At 40.4% G+C, this 18,424-nt stretch overlaps 1 protein-coding gene across 1 annotated transcript in view; it reads right to left on the bottom strand.

The window, feature by feature from the left end:
- Positions 1–18,424, bottom strand: part of LOC126092664 (dynein axonemal heavy chain 2) — a 994,477-nt gene that overhangs the window by 697,471 nt on the left and 278,582 nt on the right. The window contains exons 26-28 of the mRNA XM_049908386.1: positions 16,479–16,593; positions 16,192–16,325; positions 15,911–16,024 (exon numbers count right to left, since the gene is read on the bottom strand). Of these exons, the coding sequence (XP_049764343.1) occupies positions 15,911–16,024; positions 16,192–16,325; positions 16,479–16,593 (363 nt within the window). The remainder of the gene's footprint in view (positions 1–15,910; positions 16,025–16,191; positions 16,326–16,478; positions 16,594–18,424) is intronic.

Here is an 18,424-nt window from a genome sequence, read left to right as displayed (position 1 = left end):
CATTTTCAACCACATTGCTGTACACGAACACCATTCCTGAAAAAAGTAATGTCAGTAAACTACTTTAACTAATTTCAAAAATATGTTTTGGGTTGGACCCAATAAAAATGGTAATATGACCTGTGTTCGACCCATCTGAAATTCACTGAAGAATTCCTGCTGAGGCATTTCAGTGCATAGCGTTGAGTAACACACCTATCCCATGTTAGAACTTCAAGTTTAACACATATATTTCGGAACGACACAACAACACATTTAAGTCACAGAGTAAGTTGACAAGTAAGACATGTGTACACGTTAGCATTCGAATGAGCACTGAGTCCCAGTCTAGCGGCCGCTGCTCGGCTGGCCGCTTAGGTGGTGCAGCTGCTGCATGGCTGGCAGACAGCGCCGCACGTAGAGGACGTGCGTAATTGCGTGGCGGCACTTTGAATGATCGGCGAGTCACAACACTTTTCGCCCCTTTGAAATTGTTGCACAGGTCTTGATGGAGATGTCCTGGAGATGGCTAACGTCCATAGGCGTTGTTTGACTCACTGTAAAGTCTCGAGGAGGAGGCTTCCCGTACGGACGGAAGTGTCCCCGATGATAACGGGTCAAGGTGACAGGAGACATAGGGGCCGAATCTGCTGGGGCCCCATGCACCAATCTGCCCATTGCGGCAAGTCCAGTTGATATGACAGGAGACATGGGCGATGTGTCGGCGTCCGTTGGAGGAGGAGGCGAGTAGATTTGCTCTGACAGAGGATGGTCCTCCGGTTCCTGCATGGGCATGTCTCCTGGTGGCGTCCGTTCTGGTGCTGGCATCGCGATGATGGTGAGAGGGCTGCGTTGTGAGTATTGAGAGATGCCAAGATCCCGAGCGTCAGGTAGAGCCGAAGGTGGTGTGGTGGCATTAGGAACAGGTGTTGCTGGCACCCGAGGCCGAAGCTGGTCCGAATGACGCACTGCAACACCCGTGTCCGTCTGGATTTCATACAGGCGTCTGCCACGGTGTCTTAAGATGCGGCCCGGGCTCCATTTTGGCCGCCTGCCATATCCCCGTACCCAGACAAGGTCGTCGGTGGTGAACCGGCCAACTGAAGGCACCCGCGGCCCTGAGGTGGGAGGCCGCAGAAAATGAAGTAGCATGCGGGGCTGTCGGCCATGTAAGAGCTCAGCCGGGCTGTGGTCGCCCAGGGGGGTGAAACAGTAAGATGCCAGAAACTGGAGAAGCGCATCATCAGCAGCAGCAGAAGAAGTCAGAAGTTTCCGCATCTGAGCCTTAAATGTGCGGACCAGTCATTCAGCCTCACTGTTGGATCGTGGATGGAACGGTGGGGCCGTGACATGCGTAACGCCGTGATGAGCACAAAAATCCGCAAATTTGGAAGAGGCAAATTGCGGACCATTATCAGTAACAAGAGTAGAGGGGAGGCCTTCCAAAGAAAAAATGCGGGCGAGAGCACTGGTGGTTGCCGCGGTGGTAGGTGACGTGCAACGGACAATGAAAGGAAAGTTAGAGTAGACGTCAATTACGAGGAGCCAATAAGTACCTAAAAAGGGTCCCGCGAAGTCAGCATGAATGCACTCCCAGGGCTTCTCAGGCGAAGGCCACGGTGACAAAGATGACTTCGGGGCAGTGGCCTGTGACGCAGAAGGGCCGCAGGCAGCGACCATGTGTGCGAGTCGATGCCAGGCCAGTACACATGACGGGGCGACAGAGATTTTGTGCGAGACACACCCCAGTGCCCTTGGTGAAGGAGGTGAAAGACCAAAACACGCAAACACGCAGGTACCACAACATGTGGCAGAGCATTGTCAGTGGAGAGGAGGATAACACCATCCCTAGCCGTGAGGCGGTAGCGCAAAGTGTAGTAGTTCCGCAACGGATCAGAAGTCTTAGCGGATGGGCGATCTGGCCAATCCTTCCGAATACAGCGTAAAACCCAGGAGAGGGTAGGGTCAGAACCCGTAGCAGCCGCCAGCCTGGTCCCAGTGATGGGGAACCCGTCCACAACCATAGGAAGGCGAGACAGAGCATCAGCATTCGCATGTTGAGCCGTTGGCCCGAAATGAATCTCATAATTGAAACGGGACAAGTAAAGAGCCCAACGCTGGAGGCGGTGTGCAGCCTTGTCGGGAAGTGATGTTGATGGATGAAACAAGGAAACATGTGGTTTGTGATCCGTAACAAAATGAAATTTTGAGCCATTGAGAAAAACACCAAACTTATGAAGAGCATAAATGATGGCCAAAGCTTCTTTCTCAATTTGAGAATACTTTTGCTGGGCATCCGTGAGCGTTTTGGAGGCATAAGCAATGAGTTGTTCCGAACCGTCAGAAAAACGGAGCGCAAGGACGGCACCGACCCCGTATTGAGAGGCGTCTGTGGCAAGAACAAGATGTTGGCCAGGTCGATAAGTAGCCAGGCATGGGGCCTGTTTCAGCATAGTCTTCAACTACTGGAAAGCCACTTCACATGACGCGGACCAATGAAAAGGCACATTTTTATGCAACAGGCGATGCAACGGCTGAGCCACCGAAGACGCAGACGGTAAAAACTTGTGATAGTATGCTATTTTCCCCAAGAAGGCCTGCAGTTCCTTAACAGATGTAGGGCGAGGAAGGGCATCGATCACAGCGACAGTTTGTTGAAGTAGACGAATACCATCCCGAGAGAGTTGAAACCCCAAGTACGTGATAGATGCCTGAAAAAATTGTGATTTCTGAAGATTACACTTAAGACCGGCAGTCTGTAACACATGAAAAAGTGTGCGGAAATTTTGAAGATGTTCTTCAGTGGTGGAGCCAGTGACAACAATGTCGTCCATGTAATTGATACACCCAGGGACAGGGAGCAAATAATTGTTCCAAGAATCGCTGAAAGACAGCAGGGGTGCTAGCAACCCCGAATGGCAAGCGTTGGTATTGATAGAGGCTGAAAGGCATGTTAAGGACCAGAAACTGCCAGGAAGCAGCGTCGAGAGGAAGTTGATGATAAGCTTATGACAGGTCAATTTTAGAAAAATACTGGCCTCCAGCAAGTTTAGTGAACAGTTCTTCAGGACGGGGCATAGGTTAACTATCGATGAGGCATTGAGCATTTACAGTGGCTTTGAAATCGCCACAGAGACGAATATCACCATTTGGCTTAGCAACTACAACGACAGGAGAGGACCACTCACTGGAAGTGACAGGAAGCAAGACCCCTGAAGCAGTGAGACGATCAAACTCCCGTTTTACCCGATCACAAAGGGCCACAGGAATGGGCCGAGCCCGAAAAAACTTAGGCTGAGCAGTGGCTTTGAGCGTGATATGAGCTTCAAAGTCGTTTGCATGGCCTAACCCAGGAGAAAAAGGGACGAAAATGTCATCGACAAGGAATCCACTTGAGCATAAGGAATAGCATCAGAGACAATATTGACAGAGTCATCTATGGAGAACCCAAAAACGCGAAAGGCATCGAAACCAAGAAGATTTTATGCGTTGCTCTGGTCGACCACAAATATGGGAACAGTGCGAACGACGGATTTGTAAGATACCTCAGCATTAAACTGTCCCAAGAGAGAAATCTTCTGTTTATTGTATGTCTGTAATTGCCGAGTGACAAGGGACAGGAATGGAGAACCCAGCTGAAGATATGTCTGAGAATTAATTATAGTGGCACCAGAACCGGTATCCACTTGCATGCCAACATCCCGACCAAGGATTTGGACAGTGAGGAATAACTTCCCTGAAAGGGAAGAAGTGCAACTGACAGACAACACAGAATCAGAATCAGCGTCATGTTCACGAACATCATGTATGTGGTCGGATTTGCAAACGGAAGACACATGACCTTTCTTTTTGCAATTGTGACGCACAGCCCAACGTTGGGGACAATCCTCACGTGAATGTTTCGTAAAACACCGCGGACATGAAGGAAGTTGCCGGGGGTTTTGCTGCAGTTTCTTAGCGGGTTGTTTACGGCTAGGCCGAGGCTGCGCGTGGGAGCACACTGCAGCCACGTCGGCCGGCGGGGACGCGCCGCACGTGTTGTCAACAGCGCACAGAGGTTGTATTTCGCCGACATCACCCCACACCTCTATTTGCACCCCAGCGGCGCGAGAAATTTCAAAAGACTGCGCAATGGAGAGAACTTCATCTAGAGTCGGATTCGCCAACTGAAGGGCACGTTGGCGAACTTCTTTGTCGGGCGCCGACCGGATAATAGCATCCCGTACCATGGAATCGGCATAGGATTCTTTGTGAACGTCAGTAACAAATTGACACTTTCAACTGAGGCCATGAAGTTCAGCAGCCCAAGCGCGATAGGATTGATTTGGTCGTTTTTGACAACGATAAAAGGCAGCACGAGAGGCTACCACATGCGTTTGCTTTTGAAAATAGACAGACAGAAGTGAGCACATTTCAGCAAAGGACAAAGACGCAGTATCCTTCAAAGGAGCCAATTGCGACAACAACCAATACATTTGAGGTGAAATCCAGGAAAGGAACAGAGACTTACATGGTTGTTCGTCCGTGACATGAAATGCCAAGAAGTGCTGTCGAAGACGTTTTTCATAATCAGACCAGTCTTCCGCCGTCTCGTCGTAAGGAGGAAAAGGAGGTATAGCCAATGACGAGAAATGCCCGGCATTTGACGCCGCGCCGAAATCACGAATCACCGCTGTTAGAAGCGTTTGCTGTTCAAGGAGATTTTGCAATAGTTGCTCGACAATAGCCATGGAACTCTGTGAGTCAACTGTGAAAAGGAAAAATCCACTGCCTCGTCGCCAGTTGTTAGATTTTCAATTTTAACACATATATTTCGGAACAACACAACAACTCATATAAGTCACAGAGTAAGTTGACAAGTAAGACACGTGTACACGTTAGCATTCGAATGAGTACTGGAAAAACTTCAAATTACCACATTCCATGGATGCACAAGTTAATAATTAAAAAATGTGGTATACTAACCGATTTTTTTAAAATGTAGGGAGTTTGAGCCTAGCAACTCCTCATACCTTATTATTGTACTTATATTAATAAAAACTTTATCATCATTTAGAAACCGAAGAAGTATTTTAACCACTGTATGATAAAAGAATAAGAACTACTGAAATAACTGTTGATATGCATTCTGATAACAAAAAAGTTAAGTCAAAAAGCTGCAGTAATACAGAACAGATATAGTTTAAAAGCAAAAATACACCTCATTACAATTCTGATTCAACAATAAGCCAGACCTGATACACAAACCCAAGCAGCAAAAATTTATCTCCTGAATTATCTGTATATCAAAATTTAACAGTTTTATATAAAAGAACGCAAATAAGACAATGTTTTTCCGGTAACGGTACGCATTTACTGGCCTTTATTTAATTGGGAGTAAAATGAGTGATTTTATAAACTACATAATGACACTTGTAATACATGTAATAGACTTGATGACTGAACTAAATCTGGGACAGAAACCTCAACAAAAAATTAACTTTTGCTAGAGAAGAAATTGTGCTTAAAGCAAGTGAAGCAAAGAAGAGCAGCTAAGAACATGCGTGTATCACTCACAGAAAAGAATTTACTGCATGTGATCACATTTTAGAATTTAGAATTTATTCACCTTCAAACGCTTTACATGTTATTCGTGTAATTATTTGCATATGAAGCTCATGATATTTACACCAGCAACACATTGTCATATATAATGCGAAAACTATATATGTTGTTGTTCTGGTCTTCAGTACAGAGACTGGTTTGATGCAGCTCTCCATGCTACTCTATCCTGTGCAAGCTTCTTCATCTCCCAATACCTACTGCAATCTACATCCTTCTGAATCTGTTTGGTGTATTCATCTCTTGGTCTCCCTCTACGATTTTTACCCTCCACACTGCCCTCCAATACTAAATTGATGATCCCTTGATGCCTCAGAATATGCCCTACCAACCGATCCCTTCTTCTAGTCAAGTTGAGCCACAAATTTCTCTTCTCCCCAATTCTATTCAATACCTCCTCACTAGTTATGTGATCTACCCAGCATCTGCAGCATTCTTCTGTAGCACCACATTTCAAAAGCTTCTATTCTCTTCTTGTCCTAACTATTTATCGTCCACATTTCACTTCCATACATGGCTACACTCTATACATGTACTTTCAGAAACGACTTCCTGACACATTGATATTAACAAATTTCTCTTCTTCAGAAACACTTTCCTTGCCACTGCCAGTCTACATTTTATATCCTCTCTACTTCAACCATCATTAGTTATTCTGCTCCCCAAATAGCAAAACTCATTTACTACTTTAAGAGTCTCATTTTTTAATGTAATTCCCTCAGCATCACCCGATTTAATTCAACTACATTCCATTATCCTCATTTGCTTTTGCTGATGTTCATCTTATATCCTCCTTTCAAGACACTATCCATTCTGTTCAGCTGCACTTCTAGGTCCTTTGCTGTCTCTGACAGAATTATAATGTCATCAGCGAACCTCAAAGTTTTTATTTCTTCTCCATGGATTTTAATACCTATTCTGAATCTTTCTTTTGTTTCCCTTACTGTTTGCTCAATATACAGATTGAATAACATCAGGGATAGGCTACAACCCTGTCTCACTCCCTTCCCAACCACTGCTTCCCTTTCATGCCGCTCGATTCCTATAACTGCCATCTGGTTTCTGTACAAATTGTAAATAGCCTTTATAGAGGAACCTTTTAACCAGTGAATACAATTTAATATGACAGTAGTCAGAACCTTATGTCACTTAACTCTGATTCCTCATAATCTTGATTGGAGTATGTGATTTAACGAGCGTTGCACTCTCATTTAAATATATGGCTGAAAGAGACAGCCTACAGGAATGGTGAAATGAACCCTGTCGTCGAGGACCATGTGCCACAAAGGGCACAGATTCACCACGAGATGGGAGACTCACAAATGTCTATTGTCTATTGTCTTGTAAATGTGGGTGCTACTTCATAACATATCTGGCACGCCAACATGTTATGAAGTGGAGGTGCGTGAGTTAACGAGCACTGCCCTCTCATTTAAATACATGGTCGAAAGAGTGAGCCTACAGGAATTGTGAAACGAACCCTGTCATCGAGGACAGTGTGCCACAAAGGGCACAGATTCACCATGAGATGGGGAACTCGGAGATGTCTATTGTCTATTAATGCCTAAGTGCTGTAGTGTGCGAGTGAGACAGACGAGAACCTACTTCGTGAGAAACCCCGTAGAAGCCATTTGTGGCCAAGGAGACATAGCAGTGTTAAATATGGTGGACCTAAGATCAGCCATAAAGGGAAACATTAATGGAAACTATTTAATTCTGTAGTAATTCAGGGAATTGAGCCACAGTTACTTTAATCTACCATCCTCCATAAATTTTCATGGTGATCCCAATAAAACTTGAATATTGATCATATCTATAATAGTTTAGGATTTACTGTTAAAGTGAAATTAACAAGTTTCGTAAAAAAGACCTACATGCTAAAATCTGAACGCTTTGGTCGATCTTAATGATCAACATTTTATATAGAAGCACATCATTAAAATGACAAATGTTGTAAATATCAACTCTGTAACTTCATTTGTTTAAAAGATATAGTAAATTTAAAGTATCAATATTTTCAGTTAAGCATCAGGTCATCATTTCCTCCACACAAAACACACTGAACGATGACAGGAAGACACCTTATTGAATCATTAGGAAATAGAATACTTGTTATAAAGTTTAGTGCATAATAGTTACTTTTGTTCTTTATTCATTTATCAGTAAGCACATGGGTGCAAGGTTACTGGCTGTGATATTCAAAGTTAAGAAGGAAATTGTATAGGTTTTATGTAAAAAAATTTAATGTTTATTAGGTAATTTATATTATTGTTACTTTATTTAGAAGGTGAAAGTGGTCAAGCTTTGATTATTTAAATATGTTAAAATGTAAAATAATGTAGAATAAGCTGTAGCCAATCGGATGGATGGCCTCAGGAAAGGGAACTGCCCTAGTCAGTTGAGTGAAGATGTTCGGCACACGGGAAAACGAAGATGTTCGGCACACGCGAAAATGCGGCCGGGGACGGGCACACAGTGCCGGTGCAGATGCGAATGCAGACAGGTCGGCTGGAGACACCATAGGGTACAGTTTGGATTGAGATGTGAAAGCAGACAGTTGGTCTTTAGGCAGCTAGCAAGTGAAACGACTTAGAAAATTTTGTATTGTGTGTTATCACAGGACTTAGTTTCTGAGCAGTGAGGAGCCGCGCGCCTGGTGGGAACTCTTAACTTTTTGCGTAGATAACTTGTATTTCGTGATGAGATTGTGAATGATAGAACTGTGTCAAATGGATATGTGCTCAAGTGCAACAGTAATGCTAAATACGACCAGTTTCGCTATTAGTTTGCTTTCTGAATAAACATTATCCTAACTAAATTGCAACTGTGTGGCGTACATCATTTATGGGTTGTTAATTTAGTTTCCAATATTATTATTACTGTTATTATATGTTATGTTAACTTTGTATCTCATAAACTTGCCATCAACCAGACAATTTAACAAAAAGGTCATAAGTGTCTAATTTAGGGTGTGTAATGTGACACATGTGGTTCAACCCCCAGACGAGTTTGAGCCAAGACATTTCGACAAAGTGGAACTGCATGTGAGCCAGAATATCTTTGGGATGTTAGTTCACAAGTAGTATGCTTCCTTCTCACACCACTCTGCCAGAATAGTCTTAAATGAATTATAGGGAACAGAATGGTCAGCTTTTGGGACTCTGTTGAAAAATCTGGGACCCAGATATCTGTGGCTGTTATGAGCCTTAGCTAGCCTACTGTAGGGTATATCAACTGATTGTCCAGTTCTTATGTTGTTCTCATGTACAGACATCTTAAGGTTAAAATTATTTAAATTCTCTTTTACACTGAGAAGGCAATTATACAAACACATGCTTGGGACTCTCATAATACTGAGCTCTATGAAGTGATCTTTACAAGATTCTATTGGAGTAAGTGCTGCTACTCTTCCAACAGCTTTTTTTGCCACTTAAATACAGTTCTCGAGCTGGAGCAATTACCACACAGATAAGGTGGTAGTGGAAAAATGAAAAATATGCATATAGTAGCACAGTTTTTCTTACATTATTCCTCAGTTCATACAGCAGATAAATCCCCCAAGAAAGTTTTGAGCACAATTTTTCTCTATGACTCGCCTAGCTGAGTTTCTGATGTACGTGGAAACCTAAAAGTTTGATTAATTTTTAATCTTCATTGAAGACACTTAGATTAAAAACAATCTCTTCAGTTTTATTGTTATTAATTTGTAAATAATTTGCCTGGAACCAGTTAGCACATTGGTCCATTCCTATGTTTTAACTATATAACAGCTCTTCGCTCCTCTAGGTCATCAAATTAAAGTTGTATCATCCGCATATAAACCAGCCTGATACAGCAAAAATGAGAGAGAGACAATGGATAGGAATGGACCCATTACTGAGCCCTGAAGAATGCCTTTTGTAACAGGTATGACTCAATAAGGCAAAGAGCATTCTCTCCAACTCTGTAGTATTGGAGCTATTTGACAAGTACACTGTGGGACATAGTGTCAAAAGCCTTTTTTTCAAATCTAAAAGAGTCGCACAGGTTTTTTCTTAACCTCAATAGACTCATATATTTTTGTGGTGATGGTCTCAACTGCTTTGACGGTGGAAAGATAAGGTCTGAAACCATATTGTAAGGAGCTAACTAAATTATTTTTCTCGAAGTGCTGGTTCATCTGTTTGTGCATACAACAGTCTATAATTTTTTTATATGGTTGGTATGAGTGAGAAGGGATCATAATTATCAAGAGATGCTTTATCAATTTTCTTATGGATAGGTTTTACAATTGTAATTTTTAGGCATTCTGGGAGGATTCCCTCATGTAGCATCTGGTTGATTATGTTGGTTAGGTGCAGTAGAATTTCTTTTTTATATTTTATAATAGATAATTTGAAAGTCTGTAGCAGTCTTCTGCTTTGAGTTGCTAAGCTTGGCAATTGCATCATTAACCTGTCTGTAGAATAGAATAGTCCAGAAGTCATCATGATGCTTAATATCTAGAGCTGGATGCAAAACTGCAGCTTTATTTGCATCTTCAGTGAGATTATTGTTTAAATGAGAACTGGTAAAGTGTGCATTTAAGGTGATTGGTTAAATTGGAATATTGTTGTGTTTATTTCAGAGCTTTCTCCATTTTGAGAACTTTCCATGCTGCTTTACACTTATTTGAAGAATTGAGTATTATCTGTCATCAGTTTTCCTCTTGGCTACACTAATTTCTGATGTATACACCCTTCTCACTACTGTTAAGTTTCCTTCACACCTTGATTCTGTTGCAATCTGTCATAGTGTACCATCATTTCTTCCTTCAGGTTGCTCTGGTGTGTTGTGTACCAGTTTCTCTGATCTTGAGGTTTATTGCTCCAGTTATGCTTTGTGTGTTTTTTGTGATATTTGGTATGGCATGAGTCAAGGTTTTCTACTAATAATTCTAAAAATTTCTCTGTTGAATCATTGCCAGGCATACCATTAGTGAGTACTGTATACCAGTGTATGTGATTAAGATTGGTTTTTAACTGATTCAATTTATGTTCACCGATTGGTCTAATTACTCTTCCTATTCAGTTGACGAACTGTCTGTTTTCTTATTTAGAGGGCGCCTACATCGCAGCTCTGCATGACCTGTTATCCTGAGGTTTAAAGTACCAAATTCTGTTTTACTTGACAGGAAGTTGCAGATTATATTATTTCAGCATGGTGAGTTTGTTATTAGACATCATAAGTTTAAAGATCTTAATATGTCTAATCTGTGCTTCACATATTTGGTGTTATACATAAGGTCTATATTAACATCAAAAAATATCACTACTCAGCAATTTTTCTATTTTAAGAGCATTATTATCAATTTTTTGAGATTTTCTATTAATAATTCCGTGTTATTACTAGGGGAGTGGTACACTGATACAGCTATTAGTTCCTGACTTGGTATCATTATTGCTGACACTTCAAAAACTGCTTCTATACATAGAATACTTAGATCTATAACTTCACTTCATATTCTAAATTATTTGTTTCTTTGATAAAGATGGAAACATCACCATGCTCCAAATTTGTTCTACAGTAACATGTTGTTAATTGGTATCAATAAGATACACTTAATTCAAGTTCACTAAGCATTAACCAGTGTTCATTTACTAGCACAACATCACAATTTAATTCTTCCAATCAGTATTCCGTTTCTTTTACTTTTAAGTAACTGTATATTATTTTATTAATATGCAAGAAAAACACATTTTTTGCATTGTTGTTTGGCTGGTTGGACACACAAAATTCTTAACTATTGGCATCTGGCTGCCCCAATGCCTTACACTGCACTTCCCTTGTGTGACTCACCATAAAAATGTTGAGGTTCCTTCCTACTGCATGCCAGACAAGGTTTTTTTCTCCCGGCACTGCTGATAGTGGAGATGTTGGTGTTGTTTCAGCTGTGCTATGTGAAGATCATTTTAAGATGATTTTGCTTCTGGGTGCTAAATTCCTATTGTTGATATTGTCATTTACACATTTTACAAGCAGTATTTTCCCTAGGCTATTAAGGTGTAACCCATGCGATGTGTGGAATATGCAGCTAATGTTGCTGTGATAGTAATTTCCTTTTTTAGTCACAACTTGTATCAGCATAGGATATTCTGCATGAAAACATTTGTGTGTCAGCTGCCCTAAGCACTTTTTAAATTCCAGTTTTGCTTTTCAAGCTGCTTTTTTGTTTACAACACTTGTCCCACCGCAAAGTACTACATAATCTTCTGAGGATAAACTTATTACATCTGTGGAAAATGCATGTTTACAGGCTTCGGACATAGATGTGCCAGGCTTTATGAAGTCACTTGCATATACTGTGGGCTATTCATTGAGAAGAAGAGCAAGTCCACAAGTATGACTGTCTGCCATAGCACTTACTTTACCCCTATGTTTCAATCACTTTTGTATTTTTTATCAACAACACATACATTTTTTGGAGCAGTACTCTCATTGTTTTTGCCATTTTCAACAAAGTTTAGCACATCAAATCTATCTTTATCTATAGAAGACATTGTCTACACCAAAGCAGAACACTAACCTAATGTACTACAAGATGCAGCTTTGGATATTCAACTTAGGAACACGTGTTTAGAACACACTTCAAGTTCAAATGTACATGTGGTTTAAAATATTGCATCATGTGGGCCTTTGGAAATTGGTTCATGTCTGGTGGGGTAAGGCCATCCACTGCCTCCAGACATTAAACATCCAACTTCCTACAATGACAACTCCAGTGGGCAGAGCATAAATACAATAATGGGGTGCTTTTGGCTTTAATACATCAACTGAAGCCCTTGATTACTAATTTCTAGTACCAGGGTACAGCTATCTGACTTTCCTCAAACTGAGAAAACAAAAAAGGAAACCCAATGTCAGGTCTGCTTTTCACACCACTGAGATGTTACCATGAGATTTTGTTTCAATAAAACCAACTGTTGATATTGTTATCAACAGAAAAGTAGACACAGAAAATAAAAAATAAACTGCTTCAAAATGAGATGGGTGCAGTACAGAAAGGCAGAGTGAGAGGCCTTCTTTTTCAGAGATACATTAGGTAAAGACACACAATTCTGTAAGGTAAACCCTGCATGGCTGCATAGGATAGGAGGCATACCCATGTGACTTGCTCAGCTTCATGATGGACTTCTTCTTCTGAGAAGAGCTAATATTCTTCTGAGAAGAGCTAAGTTGGAAGACTTATTGCTGTTGCTGAAGTTCATTCTCCCAGTTCAATATTCATTCTACACAAGTTTGAAACCACAACAAAATGAACCAGAAAGCTGTCTTCTGTCACCTGTAGTCGTCCTAGCCATCCACATGGTTGTGGCTGCAGGCAACCCACCTGATTCCTTCAGAACTGGAACCATTGTCAACAAAGAGAGAGAGTGATGCTGTGAATTAGGATAACTTGACAAGATAATTATTTACAGTGTCAAAATTGATCAGCTAATGTATGTGCTGCCAGTTGTAGACCATCACACTTGGACCTATTGTTATATTTATGTGAGCTCTGTACAAGTTTTAGGTATAGGTAATAGGAAAGTGTCTTTTGTATAGGGAAGAAACCTAATGGCCAGCAGAGAAAATGGTGGATCATTTAAGTAACACAGTTTGAAAGGAAGAATCATCGAGTGCCATCAAGTTGAGAGGGAAAGAGTACACCTGCACATATAAAGATGGAAAAGGCCCTTGTACCACACTCAGGCAACAGCAGATGGTTAATGGATGATGATGATGAAGTCTTTTAATGGCAATAGTTTACGAAATTGGGATCAATAGTTGGCAGTGAGTTCTTGTGATACAGAAACTAATGCATGATGTCTATTATAACTTTCTTCAGCAGTTAGTGAAATACACCTTTACCTGGCAATTATTCCATGGTTTTTCCATTGTATTAAGAGTAGGGAGGAAGATACTCAGTAGAACAAATAACAATCAAACTAGGGAAGTAGCACCTCTGTCATTACTGGTGACCACTAACACTTAACCTGATTGTCCATGGAGTTATGTTTTTGCACATAAGTGTGATTTTGAGTCCCAGGTAGCAAAATTTGAATATTTTTCAAGTATTCAGCCTGGTGTCATCGTCCAGAAAGTGCAATAGTGCCATCTTCAGGCGATTCTGTAAGTCAGACGTGAAATCTCAATCTCCGAATGACAGCAAGAGTTGTAGTGAAGGAGGGGTGCCTCTAGACAGAAGTCCTCTGTGACGGCTTTGTATTGTTGGCTTTAGCTCATTCTCCAACATGGCAATGTACCAGGCACTGTTCACCGCTTTGCTGACAGTGTTCCAAAATCGACCCACTCATATCCCATGAGAGGGTGGAAAGGACCTTTCCAGCAGAGGGTTGAGACTTGAGTTCTTCTTGGCCAGAGAAGATAAATGTCACCATTCTGGAGAGTGTCCTTTGCTTTCTGGTTCACAGTGGTGCACTCATGTTTCATCTCCTGTGACAATAAATATCAGAAAGTCATGTCCATAAATGTTATATCACACCAGAAATGATGTGGGAGCCTGAACATCCATCATCTTGTGTTCACCAGTAAACATCCAGGCACCCATTGTGCACAAAATAAATGGTACTTGAAAACTTCACTAATAATGGCAAGAGTGGGTCCGACAATGATATTGAGTTCCCTGGCTAAAGGTTCTATAGAAATACACTTGTTCTCGTGAATCATGGTGTCAGAACTTCCAACAACAGCCATGCTGTAACTGATGTACATCCACTTTTAAAGGCATCTACCCACTAGTACATTCTTCTCTCATGAATGCAGCTATCTCCATAACTTTACAACATCCACCCCTCAACATTGAAAATCATATTACTGCTTGCTCTTCTTCTATGTGCACACAGCTAGGGACATGGGCATTTTGTTTCTACTGCCTTTCCTATTCAGCTTGTCATGGCATCTGTTGGCATATGCTGTAACTTTCTCAAAGTATGCATTTTCACTTCCTGGGAGTTTCAAATGCATGACATTTTAATTACATTTAATAATGATGGTTTCCTGTTACTTTCTGAATTGCCCTCATAGTTGTTGTTTTGTGTATAGGTATCTCATGGCAAGCTCTTTTTTAATAAGCTTATGTTTGGCTAAAGTTTTAAGGATCTTAGGGCAATCTATGCCTTGAACAAGGATAGTCAATGAGGTCTATTATCCTGTTTAAATAACATGTATTAAGGTGGCCAAGTACTGTTGCAGAGGATAAACATTAAACCTGTGGACAGTGTGCAGTTCTTGTACTTTTCCCTAGATTATGTCTTATAGTGGACAAAAATATTTCACTGAGTAAGGGAGTAACTGGAACATCTCTAGAAAGACAGACCTACTGACTGTATTTTCAAATGTTTTTCAGCTGACACTAAACCTTATTATGCTTGATAAGTCACATAATCACTATATTGACAGTAGTTTATCTTAAGCACTCAGACTAAATTCAGTAGAATGTTCATCACAAATGTGATGTGAAGCACCAAACTTCTACATATCAGCTTCATAAACTCATATGGATCTACTTATCCATTAGTACAGTTGGCCAGTCCTACAATATTTGAACTACACCAAGTCATATGGTATCTGTCACAGTACTTAAAAATTTGAAATACTAATTCCTCTCATTGTAATTTAAAATTACGGATATAGTTTGTGTTCATCATATGAAGCATTACAATAATTTTGAAGCACTTAATAACTATGGAGCAACTACAGTGTCCCTAAACAGTGTCTGCTAAAAAGCTCAGATGACAAAGCTAAAACATTGGAGAATCGACTCGCATGAAGGGCTTGAATTCTATAGCTCTGGCACAGCTATTGTTTAATGTCAATATCTCGGCCAACAGTTCACACAATATGTAGTCTGAAGACCCCTAGCATTAATCAATTAAAATTGTTCTAAAACCATCATGATTCAGATTAATCCAACAAGTAATTGATATCTCTTGTTACTAGATTTTTTTATCCACAAAATAATACACTGGCTATCATTTTACTGAGAGTCCTACAATCATTTAGGACTTTGGACTATTACATGCATATATGAATAAAACAACAAAGCAGCTGTGTTCAAACACACACATGACAATTTAGTCGCAGCTGTACCCATACACAAAATAGTGTGAAATAGCTGTGATATTTTATGTGTATAAATCTCTGAAAATAATCTTTCAAGTGAAATGATATAAATAATGTAATGTAATTTTGTAATGGATAACAAATTATGAATAAACAGGCAAATCTGCTAAATAAATGAAACAACATGTGAAAATAATTTCACAAACAATAATATGATATTATACTAATTAAAATATCAAACAGTTACCGTATTTTCCATCTCTTCTGCTTCAATAGTCCAAAATGAACCTGATTTGTAAGACTCCCATGCTTCATCCCATTGGTTTGTCAATTCCCAAACAACCTCTATTGCTGCTAATTCCTGCAAATTAAGAAGATACACTCAGGAACTGCAAAAACACAAAAATATTGCCTACATATGTTTTCCTTAGACATAAATAAGTTGTGTGTGTGTTTGTATGTGTGTGTGTGCACGCGTGCATGTGTGTGTTTTCCATTTTCTAAGACTGAATACTATACATAACTTGCCTTTTCCAGTGTTGCCAGTTCTGGTGTGTCCAATAGTGAAATTTTAAACATTCCCAGGTCAGTTTTTAATTGAGTTTCAGTTGCACGAAGATTTTCTAAACCTTCTCTTATGGTACGGAGTAAAGCAAGAGCGTCTAAATAAAGAAACAATGGTAGGGTAAAGCATAAAGTGTAGCAAGCTATAAACTATGGAATCAAGAAAATTTCAATAATAAATTTCTGTAAATCAGTTTCAAATGCCAAAATTCCAAAATGTATATAATTATTTATTATTTTTTAGTTAGTACCTTTTGCATTACAAGCTGATGTAAATGGTCCAGTTGTCAAAAAAGTATCAAGAAGTTGAGTTGCATTTTTCTGGAAAGTCTGTGCAGTATCCAGAAGATTAGAACGAAATCTCTCCTGAAAATACAATTAAACATTACAAAGCTGCATTTCAATAAAGTATTTTTTCTTTCTTTTATATTATCAACAAGACTGCAACAGATTCTCAGTAAAAAAATTAAATCTTAATCTCAGAAAAACTCATATTATGCAATTTCAACTTAATTAAAATGACTTGGTAATATCACAAGTAGTAATTAATGGACATATGCCAATGAAAGAATGTGTATAAAATTCCTCTTGTAAGCTGGGTAACAGTTAAATTAGAGTAAATGCATATATAAACTGGCCAAGAAGCTCAAGTAAGCATGTTTTGAGTTCAGAAGTGCCCCTTGTCGTTTTGACCTACAGGCATGGGGATAAGACGTTTGAAATCAAACAATGGAAAATTCAGGATGGAATAATGACAACATTATGAAGGGGATAGATTGCTACGCGCCATATAGTGGAGATGTTGAGTTACAGACAGGCACAACAAAAAGACCTAAAAGGCCTTCTTCTGAATTAGACACAACACACACACACACACACACACACACACACACATACACGCTCACACAAACACAACTCATACATACGACCACTTCTCTGGCTGCCAAGGACAGACTGCGAGCATGATGGAAGAAGCAATCTGGGTGATGGGAGTAAGTAGGAGAATGGGTCAGGGATGGGGAGGGATAGCAGGGTAGGAGTGGGATATGGTAAAGTAATGTTTGTGGGAGCAACGAGGGAGGAGGTGGGGAGAGTGTAGGGCAGCTAGGTGCAATCTGGAGGTTACACGAAGGGTGGGGTGGGGCAACGAAAATACGAAATGAAAGGAGTAAAATGACTGTGGGTGTGTTGGAGGAACAGAAGGCTATGTAGTGCTGAATTGAGAACAGGGAAGGGGGTAGGTGAGGGAAGAACAGTGACTAAAAAAGGCTGAGGCCAAGAGGGTTACGGGAACGTAAGATATACTGCACGGAGGCTTCCCTCCTGCACAATTCAGAAAAGCTGGTGTTGGCAGGAAAAATTCAGATAGCACAAGCTGTGAAGCGGTCACTGAAATGAAAAATGCTGTCTTGGGCAGCATGCTCAGCAAATGGGGGGGTCCAACTGTTTCTTGGACAAAGCTTTTCAATAGCCATTCATGTGGACAGGCAGCTTATTGGTTGTCATGTCCACATAGAATGCAGCACAGTGGTTACAGCTTAGCTTGTATATAACATGACAAGTTTCACAGGTAGCCCTGCCTTTGATGGGATAAGTGATGCTTATGATCGGACGGGAGTAGCTGGTGGTGGGAGAATGAATGGGACAAAACTTATATCTATTACAGGGATATGAGCCATGAGGCATTTGGGAGCAGAGGTTGAGTAGGGATGGACAAGGATACTGCGAAAGTTCGGTGGATAGTGGAATACCACTGTGGGAGGGATGGACAGGACAGTGGATGTGACATTCCTCATTTCAAGGCATGATGAGAGGTAATCTGTTGCTCACAGTTTGGCCTCAGCAGCCAGAGACAGTGGTCATTTGTGTATGAGTTGCATTTGTGTAAATGTATGTGTGTGTATGTTGTCTAATTCAGAAGGCCTTTTTATTGAAAGCTTATTTGTTTAGAAGTCTTTTTGCTGTGCCTGTCTCTAACTCAACGTCTCCACTTTAGGATACGATGTTTGTTTAGACAAAGCAGATTTAATTCATGGTTAATTTATTCTGTAATGAAAGCTACTTCACTCTTGTGATTAGAGCTCCTTTTTCCTCTACATTTACAATCAGTTGACATGTCACTATTTTAAACTAAAGTTCCTCAATCATCAGATTTGGTGCAGAATAAAATGATGATCTATTGTGCATAATGACACCA

Source organism: Schistocerca cancellata, chromosome 7, assembly GCF_023864275.1.
Source record: "Schistocerca cancellata isolate TAMUIC-IGC-003103 chromosome 7, iqSchCanc2.1, whole genome shotgun sequence".
In the NCBI taxonomy this organism is placed as follows: Eukaryota; Metazoa; Arthropoda; class Insecta; order Orthoptera; family Acrididae; genus Schistocerca; species Schistocerca cancellata.
This window is presented reverse-complemented; position numbering and strand designations above follow the sequence as displayed.